The sequence below is a fragment of the Pseudophryne corroboree genome, chromosome 3 (genome assembly GCF_028390025.1).
Source record: "Pseudophryne corroboree isolate aPseCor3 chromosome 3, aPseCor3.hap2, whole genome shotgun sequence".
In the NCBI taxonomy this organism is placed as follows: domain Eukaryota; kingdom Metazoa; phylum Chordata; class Amphibia; order Anura; family Myobatrachidae; genus Pseudophryne; species Pseudophryne corroboree.
In genome coordinates this window covers 186,275,144-186,292,240 of record NC_086446.1, presented here as the reverse complement: position 1 = coordinate 186,292,240, position 17,097 = coordinate 186,275,144, and the positions used below count along the sequence as shown (strand labels likewise).

The 17,097-nt window shown below is 43.7% G+C and overlaps 1 protein-coding gene across 3 annotated transcripts in view; it reads left to right on the top strand.

Annotated features, from left to right (window-relative positions):
* DLG5 (discs large MAGUK scaffold protein 5) overlaps positions 1-17,097 on the top strand; it is a 245,975-nt gene that overhangs the window by 108,421 nt on the left and 120,457 nt on the right. For all 3 annotated transcript variants that reach the window (XM_063958703.1, XM_063958702.1, XM_063958704.1), the window contains exons 4-5: positions 608-751; positions 2,345-2,528. In XM_063958703.1, coding sequence (XP_063814773.1) covers positions 608-751; positions 2,345-2,528 — 328 coding nt within the window. The remainder of the gene's footprint in view (positions 1-607; positions 752-2,344; positions 2,529-17,097) is intronic.

Sequence of the window (17,097 nt, the reverse complement as noted above, 5' to 3'; positions counted from 1 at the left end):
CAAACTGGATATAGTATCACGAGTTGTACGGTGTGATTGGTGTGGCTGGTATGAGTCTTACCCGGGATTCAAAATCCTTCCTTATTATGTCAGCTCGTCCGGGCACAGTGTCCTAACTGAGGCTTGGAGGAGGGTCATAGTGGGAGGAGCCAGTGCACACCAGGTGGTCCTAAATCTTTCTAGAGTGCCCAGCCTCCTTCGGAGCCCGCTATTCCCATGGTTCTTTCGGAGTTCCCAGCATCCACTACGGACTACGAGAAATAGATTTACCGGTGAGTAAAATCTTATTTTTGCCCATGTGTGTGTGTTGACCCTTTCTACCTGTCTACCTTTTTTACTGTCTACCTTTTACATGTTAACGTTTTGACCATGTCGACCTAATGCATATTGACCATTAGTGGTTGCCCTATTAACTGTTGACCTTTTGCCTGTTGACCTATACACTGAATACGGATAATATCAGGCTGGGTAACCATTCCGCACACTCCAATAAAGAGTATTAACTTCTTGTTTTACAAACAAGGACTCAAAGCAGGGGAATACATAATGTTTAAAGGCTTCAACTGTAAACACTTCATAAAATATATTTTTAAATATTGTTACGTAGACCAAGTCCGAAATTGACGCCGGATTATGAGCGATTGAAGGTGCAGTGCATGAAAGCGATGTCCGAGTTGGAAGCCCTACAGAGCCAGCACTCCAAAGCACTTAAAAAATGTGAGGAGGCTGCAAAGGAAGCAGATTTTTACCAGTAAGTATTGTTAAACTCTCGAAATGCTGTAGGGCAACTGAACTCCCCCCATAGTGTTACTTTCTTGGTGCACAGGATGTAGGCCAGGGGCATCTAAACTTTTTTCCTGCAGAGCCTTATTTTGAAATTCCATTGTGACGGAAGGCCAATAAACTATTTCTAACCATTAGCCTCCCAGAATTTAGGTAAGTTTTCTTTGCTGAGCAAATGTAATTCTAAGAAACACTAAAACGAATAAAAATATCTTAAATTAAACATATTTAGAATGATTCTAGATTTCGCTCACTGCAGTGAGATGCATAATTTGCCATACAGCAGTGTCACCAGTTCATAATTTACCACACAGTAATGCCCCAATTGATTTACCAGACAGTAATGCCCTCAATTGATATGCCACACCGTAATGTCGCCAATATGCCACCCAGATCTCCCTCAGTCATGCCCCTTTATATTCCAGCCTCAGATTCTCTTCAGTAATGCCCCTTTATCGGCTCAGAGCCTCCTCATGCATTATATTGCCTTTGGCTTAGTTACTTTCACCACCGAGGATCCAGTCTTCTTCTCCGTCCATCCACTGCACTTTGTGCACGTCACTCAAGTCATGCTGACCCTCTGCTGCTCCACCTCCATCCTTTCAGCCGCATGGGTGGACTGGAGGCAGAGCAGCATAGGGCCATCCGTGATGCGCTCATAGTGAAGTCACCATTCCTGTGCTGAGTGGTGCAGACCTGCTGAATTCCAGTCTGGTCTTTCCTGAGGAATTCCAGACAGGGACGGATTTCTGCTGGTGGTGGGCCATGTTTGGCCAAAGGGCCATAGTTTGGCCGTCCATGATACAGATCATAATTGAGGTAACTATAATCTTGATTTGCCTGAACGCCTTAAAAGGGAGAGTATCTTCCCACCAAAATCTTTAAGGAGTCTCCACCTGTGATCCTCAATTAAAGGAAAGTTGGTTGGAACATCACTACTGAGTTTCTTCCACAGATGGCACTAAAATGAACATTGCAAATTGGTCTACCTGTATAGAATGGACATAGGAATGTCTATTAAATACCGTCTTGAGAAGAACCCTTATCAATATGTAAATGTGGGCCGCAGATCATACTGTTTCATAGCTTCTGTCTGAAATGCTCTGTTTGCATTGCTGATGTCACCCATTCTTTCATCTAATTTTATTTGATGTTATGATATTGAATATATGTTTATTGTTATACACTGTACAGACTTTAGCAGACTCCATAGATCCTAGTTAGGTTAAATATATCTGGTAGTGTAGTCTGGTTTGTGCAGATATTGCATTTAAAGTGAATACGCCTGTTTTAAGTATCCAGCATGTTCTCTTTGCTGTGTGTAGAATAGGACTAATTATTCCCTGTGGAGGCCTTTGTTTACCACATTCATTGGCAGTGTCTCCTTAGAGGACACACAATAATATTCTGCATGTACAGTACTGTGGTATAAGGTGCAGTCAGCAATGTAGCTTAGTTGACTTGCTATAGGGGGATTGCAATGCCGTCTGTACCCTGCCTTTAAAAGATAGAATCATTTGAAGGCTCTAAAGACTCCCTTTTTCATATATTTTGCATTTAGCACTCAACATAGCCGTGTGTTAAATGAACAGACGCAGCTGCAGGAGGATAGCGAGAGTCTGCGCAGGAAACATGCCCAGTTGCAGCGCGAGTTCACTCATCTGCAGCAGTCCTGCCAGGACCTCAAGCGGATTCATGAGGCCGATCAAAAGGAAATGTCAGAACTGCGTAGACAACAGCAACTGGTAATCTATTGATTCTTCCATGGGGTGTGTCCAAAAGACAATATACAGTAGTACTGGTGTTCCATGAGGGAAATGTACATGTATTACAGATCAAAGGAGAAGTGGTATCAAATGGTAACTTGTTCAATTGTCTGCATTGTTACACATCCTTATACATTGTGGGCCTGAGGTGGAGCTGATACATCCACACTTGCATCTGCTAGTTTCAGCATTCCTCTCATGCAGATGACTGCATTTGAACGTGTAAGCACTCAGGGTAAAGCGTGCACCGTGATTAGAGAGCCTCTGAATCAGACCCTGTATACCTTTTAGACTTAAATAACTGTAAAATATATGATTACATTTTATCTTTTTAGTGTCAAAGTGGTATGATGTTATCTAAGTGTTTGCAAAACAATGCATAATATAGCATCGTCCAGTTTGCCCTTACAACGGAATAGTTGTCTATTCTCCACTTTGACCATTAGACTGCTCAACGCAATTTCTACAAAACCTTGGCTTACAGTATATGATACATGCTCTTACAAATATGAAAGTTTAAGGCTTCAACAAAGGTCTTCGAAATCTATTGTAGAGAGTGGGTTTTCCTCTTGCCCCCCGAATTACAAAGCATAGTAATGATATCCACTGATTTGAAACTGATGTTGAACTAAGGTGATATGCGTTACCCTTTCTCAGTACATGGTTACTGGAATAAAATACTGTAGGGCAATTCCATTTGTGACAGACACAACAAATTATTCACTGCAAGAATAATGATTATTTTTTTCATTAATAAGATATCAGAAGTTCTGCAAACTATGCTAGTTATAAACTATAATCATTCAGTTAACTGTTAAAGTAACAGGGAAGTTTAATTCTGTAATTATCAGAATTATACAGGTGCAAATATTATGTGACAGACATGACACTGAACGGGAACACAAATTCAGGATGAGTATAACTTCCTTCCAAATCTTCCAAAATATGAAACCTACAGTTCCATGACTTAACACTGAGAATGATAGAGTTGTTGGCTTGGTTGGGTAAAGAAGATAAGAAATTTCAAGTATTTGTAAATATTTTATTAAACATTATTCCTGTGACAGACACGACATAGGAATTGTGACAGACACGACATGTTCCAAAATACTTGCAAAAACCATTTAAATCTGTCAATTAAACTACATCATTATCAAAGCTAACATCTTGAAAATACAGTTTAAGCCTATTATCAAATTGTGGCTCTGGTAAGATTCTTATAATCTGGTGTGTATGAATATTTGCCTCGTCATCAACTGTAGGCCAAAAAAATTGTCAAATAAGGCACAAAATCACCACAGCTTTCCACAGACTGCCATCATGAATAAACAATGCTGCCAACTTATGATTTATGAAAAACAGGTGTTTATCATCTTTGGTTTTACAAAATATTAACTTCAGAGAATATAAATTTTCACTACAAGATTAATTGTGGCCACTTTCAGGAAAAGATGTTTTGGTTGACATAATCATGGAATTACCCTGTATCAATGCCATGGTTGATTGTCTACAGATCGCTTTCTATAGGTTCTTGAAGATGTAGTGCAACCTATATACAAGATAATCTTCAAATTATTGTTATTCTTTCTAATAGAAGACTTCGAGTTCAGTTTATGTAATTATTGATTTTTTTTTTCCTTTTAAAATCTTAAATTCAGATTTCACAAAACCTAAAATTAAAATAGCGCAGTTGTGTAGATTTTACTACAATTTATATGTGACTTCATGTAAGAAGCTACTTGACCAGATTAATTTTACATGCATGCAGATAGATATAAATATAAGTTGTTTTTCCATTGTTATATACAGATGTGTCCTCATAACATCTAGTCTCATTACGCCATGCAGTGTGAGATGCCTGGCGTAAGTGAGCCGCCAGGCCCCATGCAACTCTGCTAATATTGGGTGTCTTTTCTTTTTTTTTTTTTTTTCCTGAAAATGCGTTTTAATCACAGCGCAGTCACATCTAGGATACACGAGGGGACTGTGCTGATTAATTTGATATATGACACGGGTATATTGTGTGTGACTGAGTCTGTATACAGAGCAGAACAGCACTTGTAGTGGGAAAAAAGCTGCTGCTGCTACTTTTATAGCACTTCATTTACAGATTCAGAGACTCACACAAATATATAAGTGTCATATGTCAAGTTAATCAGCTCAGTCTCCTAGTTGCATTGCTTTATGACTTAGATGCATTTTCAGTAAAGATGATGGAAAAAAGGCCCCCGATGCTAGAAGATTCATACGCGACCTGACGTGCTAGGAGGGTCTATTTGGTGTGACTGCAGCAAAGATGAACGAGGAAACATCTGTAGGTTTAGTTTTATACATTTGGTGCCCTGTCTTTGTGTTTCAGGTTGGGAGGCACAATTGCCAATTATCCTCAGGAACAGAGACTTTTGAAAATGTAGACTGAAAATAGAATGAATGAAAGGAGAAAATAGTAGAAAGAAAAATAAATGCTTCATGGACTAAGGGGAAACCATTTCAGTCAGGGCCAGGTTGGTGAGGAAAGTGAATGTGTCCACTCGAGCAGGCTTGGCAAGGGTAAAAAAAAACAAAAAAAAAAACAGTGTTCATTAACTGACGACCCAAGTTTATAGTTACATTTTTTTTTTTACATTGTAAAGGTACTGTAGTTAAAACTAGAGATGAGCGGGTTCGGTTCCTCTGAATCCGAACCCGCCCGAACTTCAGGTTTTTTACACGGGTCCGAGCAGGCTCGGATCTTCCCGCCTTGCTCGGCTAACCCGAGCGCGCCCGAACGTCATCATCACGCTGTCGGATTCTCGCGAGGCTCGGATTCTATCGCGAGACTCGGATTCTATATAAGGAGCCGCGCGTCGCCGCCATTTTCACACGTGCATTGAGAGTCATAGGGAGAGGACGTGGCTGGCGTCCTCTCCGTTTAGAGAAGAGAGAGACACAGTATTTTGGGGAGCATTATTAGGAGGAGTACTACTATACTGTATACTACTATACTACTTGCTGAAGTGATATTTATAGATTAGATAATAGATAGTGTGACTGTAAGTGTATTATCTGACTTGTGGGGGAGACACTGACAGTGGGGAGCAGTTAGAGTCTGAGAGCAGGACTCAGGAGTACATATAACGTACAGTGCACACTTTTGCTGCCAGAGTCAGTGCCACACTGCCATTGTTGTGACCACACTGACCACCAGTATAATAATATATTTTGTGATTGTCTGCTTAGGCCTCGGAGTACTAGTTGCAAGTTGCAACGTGACCTGAAGTGACCACCAGTTTAATAATCAATCACCACCAGTTTAATATATATATATATATATATATATATATATATATATATAATTGTATATAATATATATATATATATATATAATATTGTATACCACCTACCCGTGGTTTTTTTTTTTTTCATTCTTCTTTATACATACTACTATAGTAGCTTACTGTAGCAGTCTGCGGTGCTGTGCTGACCTGACAGTGTCCAGCAGGTCCGTCATCAGTCATTACATAATAAATATATATAGTACCTGTCCGGCTGCAGTACTAGTGATATTATATTGATTTCATCTCATTATCAATAATTTATCATCCAGTCTAGACTCTATATTAGCAGCAGACACAGTACGTTAGTCCACGGCTGTAGCTACCTCTGTGTCGGCACTCGGCAGTCCATCCATAATTGTATACCACCTACCCGTGGTTTTTTTTTTTCTTTCTTCTTTGTACATACTACTATAGAGTATAGTAGCTTACTGTAGCAGTCTGCGGTGCTGCTGAGCTGACAGTGTCCAGCAGGTCCGTCATCAGTCATCATTACCTAATAAATATATTATCTACCTGTCCGGCTGCAGTACTAGTGATATTATATATACATACATATATATATTGATTTCATCTCATTATCAATCATCCAGTCTATATTAGCAGCAGACACAGTACGTTAGTCCACGGCTGTAGCTACCTCTGTGTCGGCACTCGGCAGTCCATCCATAATTGTATACCACCTACCCGTGTTGTTTTTTTTTTCTTTCTTCTTTGTACATACTACTATAGTATAGTAGCTTACTGTAGCAGTCTGCGGTGCTGCTGAGCTGACAGTGTCCAGCAGGTCCGTCATCAGTCATCATTACCTAATAAATATATTATCTACCTGTCCGGCTGCAGTACTAGTGATATTATATATACATACATATATATATATATATATATATATTGATTTCATCTCATTATCAATCATCCAGTCTATATTAGCAGCAGACACAGTACGTTAGTCCACGGCTGTAGCTACCTCTGTGTCGGCACTCGGCAGTCCATCCATAATTGTATACCACCTACCCGTGGTTTTTTTTTTCTTTCTTCTTTGTACATACTACTATAGTATAGTAGCTTACTGTAGCAGTCTGCGGTGCTGCTGAGCTGACAGTGTCCAGCAGGTCCGTCATCAGTCATCATTACCTAATAAATATATTATCTACCTGTCCGGCTGCAGTACTAGTGATATTATATATACATACATATATATATATATATTGATTTCATCTCATTATCATCCAGTCTATATTAGCAGCAGACACAGTACGGTAGTCCACGGCTGTAGCTACCTCTGTGTCGGCACTCGGCAGTCCATCCATAATTGTATACCACCTACCCGTGTTTTTTTTTTTTTCTTTCTTCTTTGTACATACTACTATAGTATAGTAGCTTACTGTAGCAGTCTGCGGTGCTGCTGAGCTGACAGTGTCCAGCAGGTCCGTCATCAGTCATCATTACCTAATAAATATATTATCTACCTGTCCGGCTGCAGTACTAGTGATATTATATATACATACATATATATATATTGATTTCATCTCATTATCATCCAGTCTATATTAGCAGCAGACACAGTACGGTAGTCCACGGCTGTAGCTACCTCTGTGTCGGCACTCGGCAGTCCATCCATAAGTATACTAGTATCCATCCATCTCCATTGTTTACCTGAGGTGCCTTTTAGTTGTGCCTATTAAAATATGGAGAACAAAAATGTTGAGGTTCCAAAATTAGGGAAAGATCAAGATCCACTTCCACCTCGTGCTGAAGCTGCTGCCACTAGTCATGGCCGAGACGATGAAATGCCAGCAACGTCGTCTGCCAAGGCCGATGCCCAATGTCATAGTACAGAGCATGTCAAATCCAAAACACCAAATATCAGTAAAAAAAGGACTCCAAAACCTAAAATAAAATTGTCGGAGGAGAAGCGTAAACTTGCCAATATGCCATTTACCACACGGAGTGGCAAGGAACGGCTGAGGCCCTGGCCTATGTTCATGGCTAGTGGTTCAGCTTCACATGAGGATGGAAGCACTCAGCCTCTCGCTAGAAAACTGAAAAGACTCAAGCTGGCAAAAGCACTGCAAAGAACTGTGCGTTCTTCGAAATCCCAAATCCACAAGGAGAGTCCAATTGTGTCGGTTGCGATGCCTGACCTTCCCAACACTGGACGTGAAGAGCATGCGCCTTCCACCATTTGCACGCCCCCTGCAAGTGCTGGAAGGAGCACCCGCAGTCCAGTTCCTGATAGTCAGATTGAAGATGTCAGTGTTGAAGTACACCAGGATGAGGAGGATATGGGTGTTGCTGGCGCTGGGGAGGAAATTGACCAGGAGGATTCTGATGGTGAGGTGGTTTGTTTAAGTCAGGCACCCGGGGAGACACCTGTTGTCCGTGGGAGGAATAGGGCCATTGACATGCCTGGTCAAAATACAAAAAAAATCAGCTCTTCGGTGTGGAAGTATTTCACCAGAAATGCGGACAACATTTGTCAAGCCGTGTGTTGCCTTTGTCAAGCTGTAATAAGTAGGGGTAAGGACGTTAACCACCTCGGAACATCCTCCCTTATACGTCACCTGCAGCGCATTCATAATAAGTCAGTGACAAGTTCAAAAACTTTGGGTGACAGCGGAAGCAGTCCACTGACCAGTAAATCCCTTCCTCTTGTAACCAAGCTCACGCAAACCACCCCACCAACTCCCTCAGTGTCAATTTCCTCCTTACCCAGGAATGCCAATAGTCCTGCAGGCCATGTCACTGGCAATTCTGACGAGTCCTCTCCTGCCTGGGATTCCTCCGATGCATCCTTGAGTGTAATGCCTACTGCTGCTGGCGCTGCTGTTGTTGCTGCTGGGAGTCGATCGTCATCCCAGAGGGGAAGTCGTAAGCCCACTTGTACTACTTCCAGTAAGCAATTGACTGTCCAACAGTCCTTTGCGAGGAAGATGAAATATCACAGCAGTCATCCTGCTACAAAGCGGATAACTGAGGCCTTGACAACTATGTTGGTGTTAGACGTGCGTCCGGTATCCGCCGTTAGTTCACAGGGAACTAGACAATTTATTGAGGCAGTGTGCCCCCGTTACCAAATACCATCTAGGTTCCACTTCTCTAGGCAGGCGATACCGAGAATGTACACGGACGTCAGAAAAAGACTCACCAGTGTCCTAAAAAATGCAGTTGTACCCAATGTCCACTTAACCACGGACATGTGGACAAGTGGAGCAGGGCAGGGTCAGGACTATATGACTGTGACAGCCCACTGGGTAGATGTATGGACTCCCGCCGCAAGAACAGCAGCGGCGGCACCAGTAGCAGCATCTCGCAAACGCCAACTCTTTCCTAGGCAGGCTACGCTTTGTATCACCGCTTTCCAGAATACGCACACAGCTGAAAACCTCTTACGGCAACTGAGGAAGATCATCGCGGAATGGCTTACCCCAATTGGACTCTCCTGTGGATTTGTGGCATCGGACAACGCCAGCAATATTGTGTGTGCATTAAATATGGGCAAATTCCAGCACGTCCCATGTTTTGCACATACCTTGAATTTGGTAGTGCAGAATTTTTTAAAAAACGACAGGGGTGTGCAAGAGATGCTGTCGGTGGCCAGAAGAATTGCGGGACACTTTCGGCGTACAGGCACCACGTACAGAAGACTGGAGCACCACCAAAAACTACTGAACCTGCCCTGCCATCATCTGAAGCAAGAAGTGGTAACGAGGTGGAATTCAACCCTCTATATGCTTCAGAGGTTGGAGGAGCAGCAAAAGGCCATTCAAGCCTATACAATTGAGCACGATATAGGAGGTGGAATGCACCTGTCTCAAGTGCAGTGGAGAATGATTTCAACGTTGTGCAAGGTTCTGATGCCCTTTGAACTTGCCACACGTGAAGTCAGTTCAGACACTGCCAGCCTGAGTCAGGTCATTCCCCTCATCAGGCTTTTGCAGAAGAAGCTGGAGACATTGAAGGAGGAGCTAACACGGAGCGATTCCGCTAGGCATGTGGGACTTGTGGATGGAGCCCTTAATTCGCTTAACAAGGATTCACGGGTGGTCAATCTGTTGAAATCAGAGCACTACATTTTGGCCACCGTGCTCGATCCTAGATTTAAAGCCTACCTTGGATCTCTCTTTCCGGCAGACACAAGTCTGCTGGGGTTGAAAGACCTGCTGGTGAGAAAATTGTCAAGTCAAGCGGAACGCGACCTGTCAACATCTCCTCCTTCACATTCTCCCGCAACTGGGGGTGCGAGGAAAAGGCTCAGAATTCCGAGCCCACCCGCTGGCGGTGATGCAGGGCAGTCTGGAGCGACTGCTGATGCTGACATCTGGTCCGGACTGAAGGACCTGACAACGATTACGGACATGTCGTCTACTGTCACTGCATATGATTCTCTCCCCATTGAAAGAATGGTGGAGGATTATATGAGTGACCGCATCCAAGTAGGCACGTCACACAGTCCGTACTTATACTGGCAGGAAAAAGAGGCAATTTGGAGGCCCTTGCACAAACTGGCTTTATTCTACCTAAGTTGCCCTCCCACAAGTGTGTACTCCGAAAGAGTGTTTAGTGCCGCCGCTCACCTTGTCAGCAATCGGCGTACGAGGTTACATCCAGAAAATGTGGAGAAGATGATGTTCATTAAAATGAATTATAATCAATTCCTCCGTGGAGACATTGACCAGCAGCAATTGCCTCCACAAAGTACACAGGGAGCTGAGATGGTGGATTCCAGTGGGGACGAATTGATAATCTGTGAGGAGGGGGATGTACACGGTGATATATCGGAGGATGATGATGAGGTGGACATCTTGCCTCTGTAGAGCCAGTTTGTGCAAGGAGAGATTAATTGCTTCTTTTTTGGTGGGGGTCCAAACCAACCCGTCATTTCAGTCACAGTCGTGTGGCAGACCCTGTCACTGAAATGATGGGTTGGTTAAAGTGTGCATGTCCTGTTTATACAACATAAGGGTGGGTGGGAGGGCCCAAGGACAATTCCATCTTGCACCTCTTTTTTCTTTAATTTTTCTTTGCGTCATGTGCTGTTTGTGGAATGTTTTTTGGAAGGGCCATCCTGCGTGACACTGCAGTGCCACTCCTAGATGGGCCCGGTGTTTGTGTCGGCCACTAGGGTCGCTTATCTTACTCACACAGCTACCTCATTGCGCCTCTTTTTTTCTTTGCGTCATGTGCTGTTTGGGGAGGGTTTTTTGGAAGGGCCATCCTGCGTGACACTGCAGTGCCACTCCTAGATGGGCACGGTGTTTGTGTCGGCCACTAGGGTCGCTTATCTTACTCACACAGCTACCTCATTGCGCCTCTTTTTTTCTTTGCGTCATGTGCTGTTTGGGGAGGGTTTTTTGGAAGGGCCATCCTGCGTGACACTGCAGTGACACTCCTAGATGGGCACGGTGTTTGTGTCGGCCACTAGGGTCGCTTATCTTACTCACACAGCTACCTCATTGCGCCTCTTTTTTTCTTTGCGTCATGTGCTGTTTGGGGAGGGTTTTTTGGAAGGGCCATCCTGCGTGACACTGCAGTGCCACTCCTAGATGGGCCCGGTGTTTGTGTCGGCCACTAGGGTCGCTTATCTTACTCACACAGCTACCTCATTGCGCCTCTTTTTTTCTTTGCGTCATGTGCTGTTTGGGGAGGGTTTTTTGGAAGGGCCATCCTGCGTGACACTGCAGTGCCACTCCTAGATGGGCCCGGTGTTTGTGTCGGCCACTAGGGTCGGTTATCTTACTCACACAGCTACCTCATTGCGCCTCTTTTTTTCTTTGCGTCATGTGCTGTTTGGGGAGTGTTTTTTGGAAGGGCCATCCTGCGTGACACTGCAGTGCCACTCCTAGATGGGCCCGGTGTTTGTGTCGGCCACTAGGGTCGCTTATCTTACTCACACAGCTACCTCATTGCGCCTCTTTTTTTTCTTTGCGTCATGTGCTGTTTGGGGAGGGTTTTTTGGAAGGGCCATCCTGCGTGACACTGCAGTGCCACTCCTAGATGGGCCCGGTGTTTGTGTCGGCCACTAGGGTCGCTTATCTTACTCACACAGCTACCTCATTGCGCCTCTTTTTTTCTTTGCGTCATGTGCTGTTTGGGGAGGGTTTTTTGGAAGGGCCATCCTGCGTGACACTGCAGTGCCACTCCTAGATGGGCCCGGTGTTTGTGTCGGCCACTAGGGTCGCTTATCTTACTCACACAGCTACCTCATTGCGCCTCCTTTTTTCTTTGCGTCATGTGCTGTTTGGGGAGTGTTTTTTGGAAGGGCCATCCTGCGTGACACTGCAGTGCCACTCCTAGATGGGCCCGGTGTTTGTGTCGGCCACTAGGGTCGCTTATCTTACTCACACAGCTACCTCATTGTGCCTCTTTTTTTCTTTGCGTCATGTGCTGTTTGGGGAGGGTTTTTTGGAAGGGCCATCCTGCGTGACACTGCAGTTCCACTCCTAGATGGGCCCGGTGTTTGTGTCGGCCACTAGGGTCGCTTATCTTACTCACACAGCTACCTCATTGCGCCTCTTTTTTTCTTTGCGTCATGTGCTGTTTGGGGAGGGTTTTTTGGAAGGGCCATCCTGCGTGACACTGCAGTGCCACTCCTAGATGGGCACGGTGTTTGTGTCGGCCACTAGGGTCGCTTAGCTTAGTCATCCAGCGACCTAGGTGCAAATTTTAGGACTAAAAATAATATTGTGAGGTATTCAGAATAGACTGAAAATGAGTGGAAATTATGGTTTTTGAGGTTAATAATACTTTGGGATCAAAATGACCCCCAAATTCTATGATTTAAGCTGTTTTTTAGTGTTTTTTAAAAAAAAACACCCGAATCCAAAACACACCCGAATCCGACAAAAAAAATTCGGTGAGGTTTTGCCAAAACGCGGTCGAACCCAAAACACGGCCGCGGAACCGAACCCAAAACCAAAACACAAAACCCGAAAAATTTCAAGTGCACATCTCTAGTTAAAACATCATATCAAGACATCAGACTGGAGTTTTTTTGCCAGAGAAGCTGTTGACGCAGGCATGTCCAAATTGTGGCCCTCCAGCTGTTGAGAAACTACACATCCCAGCATGCCCTGACACAGCTTTCGCATTCTCTGACAGCAAAACTGTGTCAGGGCATGCTGGGATATGTAGTTTCACAACAGCTGGAGGGCCGCAGTTTGGACATCTTGAGTATCACAAAATCTAGGCAGAAGGCCTCCAAAACACTGATGCTATACTTAAAAAATAAAAAAAATAAAAAATTAAAAGTCCTTGACAGAATATACATACTACCTGTCAAAAGTTTTAGAACACTCCCATTTTCTCAGTTATTATTGAAATCTACGCAGTTTAATGTTTCTGTGTACTCTGAAATTAAGGCATAGAACAATTTAAACAGTTGGTGATAAAGAATAAATAATTTTATTTAACAATAATATATCAACATTTTTGACAATCCCCAAAGTCGCCACCTTTTGCAGATGTATAACCACCGAACAGACACATGGCACTCTTTTTACAGTGGAAAGTAGATATTGTTCAGGAAGTTTTTCCCAATACTGTAGCAGAAGTTCCTACGCATGCGGTTTGCTTGACTCTCGTCCTTCTACCCAGTTCATTACAAACCAGCTGGATGGAGTATAAGTCTGGAGACCCTGCTGGTCATACCATGATTTGAAGCCTCCTGTCTTGTTCTTTTCCTCAGAGTTGGTTATAACATAGCCTGGAGGTATGTTTTGGGTCATTGACCAACTAGGCGTATACCAGAGGGTATTACATGGCACTTCAAAATCATGTGGTAGCCGTTTTGGTTCACTGTGCCAGACACAAAAATGTGTTAATCTGGATAAAAGGAGCAGCTAAAATGGTGTCTGTCTGGATTGACTGTGCAGGAGGGAGGATGGGATGCGTACTAATTACTGGCGGATGGGATCCCAGCTGTCATGATCCTGGCAGCGGGATAACATCCTCCAGTATGCCAGCAGTGGGGCGAGCGCTAGAAAGCCCCTTGCAGGCCCACTGCGCTTGCCACACTGTGGGCACGGTGGCTCGCTGCACTCGCCACAGGTTATATTCTCCCTCTGGGTGTCGTGGACACCAACAAAGAGAGAATAGCCTGTCTTGACAGTATTCCGGCGGTTGCATTTCACCCCGTCGGGATTCCGGCGGCGGTATTGTAACCGCTTCCCAGGAGGATGCGTGATGTTATCAGCAGAAGTTGACTTTTGTTTGCTGATACCTGTTGTGCCCCTATATTCTATCTTCCGGTATGAATTCAATCCAACTGTACGTGCAGTGTGATCTTTGTTGGTGGATTTGACATGCTGTTTTTTCATGTGCAATTTAATATATAGTTTTTATCTTATAAGATGTTACTGTATTTTATCTTTTTTTATCTGTGTGCGACCATGGCTGTATCTGCATACAAAATGCTACAGTACAGTGTTTTCCTTAAAACAAACACTGTAATATACCATTTCGTATGCAGATTTTTGGCAAAATAAGACACTCTGGGTGGAATTCAAATGATATATCACGCCCAATCTCCTGTCTAAAATGATCCCTGTTATCATGCATGTCGCGCCCATAGTAATCAGGTTTAGCCGCGTAAAGGGTTGGGTGCCTCACTACTCCAAGGGCAGCAAGCTGAAATAATGATACCATGCCCTGGAGGGCAGAAACAAAACGGGTGTAGAGGGGGGTGAAAAGAATTGCATTCCGCCCTCTATGCTAATGGAGTTGCATGGAACCGGTCATATCACTCATGCCAGGTATCTTCCACCGCATGGCGTATTGCGGTAAGATGTATGAGGATGTATGTCTGTATCAAGACTTGGCTGCGTTTTGTGTCTGTGCACAACTCATAATAGGTAATAAAATGCAATTTTAAAAGATAAAATATACAAAAATTCTGTTTGCACTTTGCATTCTATTTGCATTAAACTGTAAATAAAGCCCCATGGCTAACACTTCTACCACTGAAACCTGCACTTCATATTATAGTCTTGTGTTTGCAGGATCAGTTTATTGTTTTGCACACAAAGGATTTCCCATGCTTATTCCTTTACTTATTATAAATGTTGTTCCTAAACAACAATACTGTTGGTGGAAATAGAGATAACGCTACTTCATATTAAAATGCAGTCTCCGTTGGTTGTTTTTTGTTTTGCTTGAGTTACAGGTTTGGCAGATTATGTATTCTTTGAATTATGTAATTTAATATACAAGTGCTGGTGGTGGCTCTTCTGTCTCTACTATATAATTAGGCAGCAGACAGGGAATTCCTTCACCCTGGGGTTAAGTGTGTCTATTTTTGCACTCCGGCACTACTTCTGAACACTGACTGAGTGATACTGTTGGATTGGTTTATCAGCTAACTTATACCCCTTTTCCACTTACGAGCACGGGTCGCAGCCGGGAGCCTGACACGGGAGCTGCCCCCTGCTGCGACCCGTGCTCGGCCCCTTTCCCATCAGCAGTCACAACCCGGCATATGCCGGGTTGGTGACGCTTCTAGTGACGCGGCAGGGGCGGCGCAGGGAGATCACATGATCTCCCAGCGCCGCCCTTCCATACAGTGTAAATGGGAGCCGTGTCGCATCGACACGGCTCCCGTTTACACTACAACCCTACCCGGATCAGTCCCGTGTCCTACCCAGGTAAATAGCCGGGTAGGATTCACGGGTCACTTGATCCGGGTTTACCCTTTTCCACTTGCAAAAAACACGGGTAAATGTGCGCCCCCGTGCATTTACCCGTGTTTTTTGAGCTAGTGGATGTATAGCCAGATTTCTTAATCTGAAACATATCTTCAGTATTTTATTAATGCTTCTGACATAGATCCCATGTGCCCCCCAATCCTTAGCTTTGGAGAATAAGCAGGTAAAGCATTTTTACTGCTGTAGGTAACTACTTGTTCCCCTTTCCTGTCTTCTTCAGTAAAATGTTCATTTACGTCTGTGGGGGTATCTCAAGACTGTTTACCCAGTGATTTAAGATTGACCAACTTGTTTTCTATAAGTCACCCTTACTTTGCACTTGGTTACCAGAGCAATTTACCTTTTTTTTTTAGGTATTTTGCAAAGGATTAGATTTTAGTACTATCTTCTGCTTCACTGATTGCCTTTAGTTTGTAGCGATCTTGTCTATGATATTCCAAGTCTTGAACAGTTTTTCTGTCTTCTGAACGGATTTGGGGGTCTATTTATGAAGCAGTGAAAAGAGTGGAGAAGTGAGCCTGTGGAGAAGTTGCCTGGCTCCCTCACTTTCTATCCTCTGACATCTCCACCATCATTATGGGTGATTTCAATCTCTCTATTGACAGTCCACAATCTCCCCATGCCTCTAAACTACTTTCTCTAACCTCCTCTCTTGGCCTCTCCCAATGGACTGACTCCCCTACTCATCAGGAGGGCCACTGCCTTGATCTTGTATTCACCAGACTATGCTCTGTTTCTGAACTCACTAACACTCCTTTCCCTCTCTCAGATCACAACCTTATCACATGCATGCTCTCCTCCATTACTTCAAACTCCATGTCCCTAAAGTCTACAAGGACACCTCTTACCCGCAGAAATATTAACGCTATTAATTTTCAACAACTATCTACCTCTCTGCAACCACTGCTTTCACCAATTTCTACATTCACCTCTCCAGAGACTGCTGTGTCACACCTTAACCAAACTCTAGTAACAGCACTTGATGAAGTGGCTCCAGCTACCCATCACACTCCACGTAGACTTAGATGTCAACCGTGGCACTCTAAATACACTAGACACTTACAAAAACTCTCAAGAAAAGTTGAACGCCAGTGGCGTAAATCTCGTAGTTCAAGTGACTTTCTCACATATAAGACCACCTACCTCTCTTATCGTACTGCTCTGGACACTGCCAAACAAACATATTTTCAATCTCTCATCTCTGCTCAAGCCTCTAACCCCAAGCGACTTTTTAATACATTTAAATCACTTCTTGTCCCTCCCTCACCTAACCCACCAGCCACTGTCAGTGCGCAAGATCTTGCTTCCTATTTCAAGGACAAGATTGACAAGATCCGAAATGAAATGGTATGCTCTTCCACAGCAAGTGACCTGCTCAATTTCCTGCCTGAACCCTCTAACACCTTCTCTTCCTTTGATCCTACAAATGAAGATGAAGTATCTGCACTCTTTTCATCTGCCTACTCTAATACCTCTCCCCTTGACTCTATACCCTCACAAATTAGTAAAGCTCTGTCTACTGTGCTCATCCCA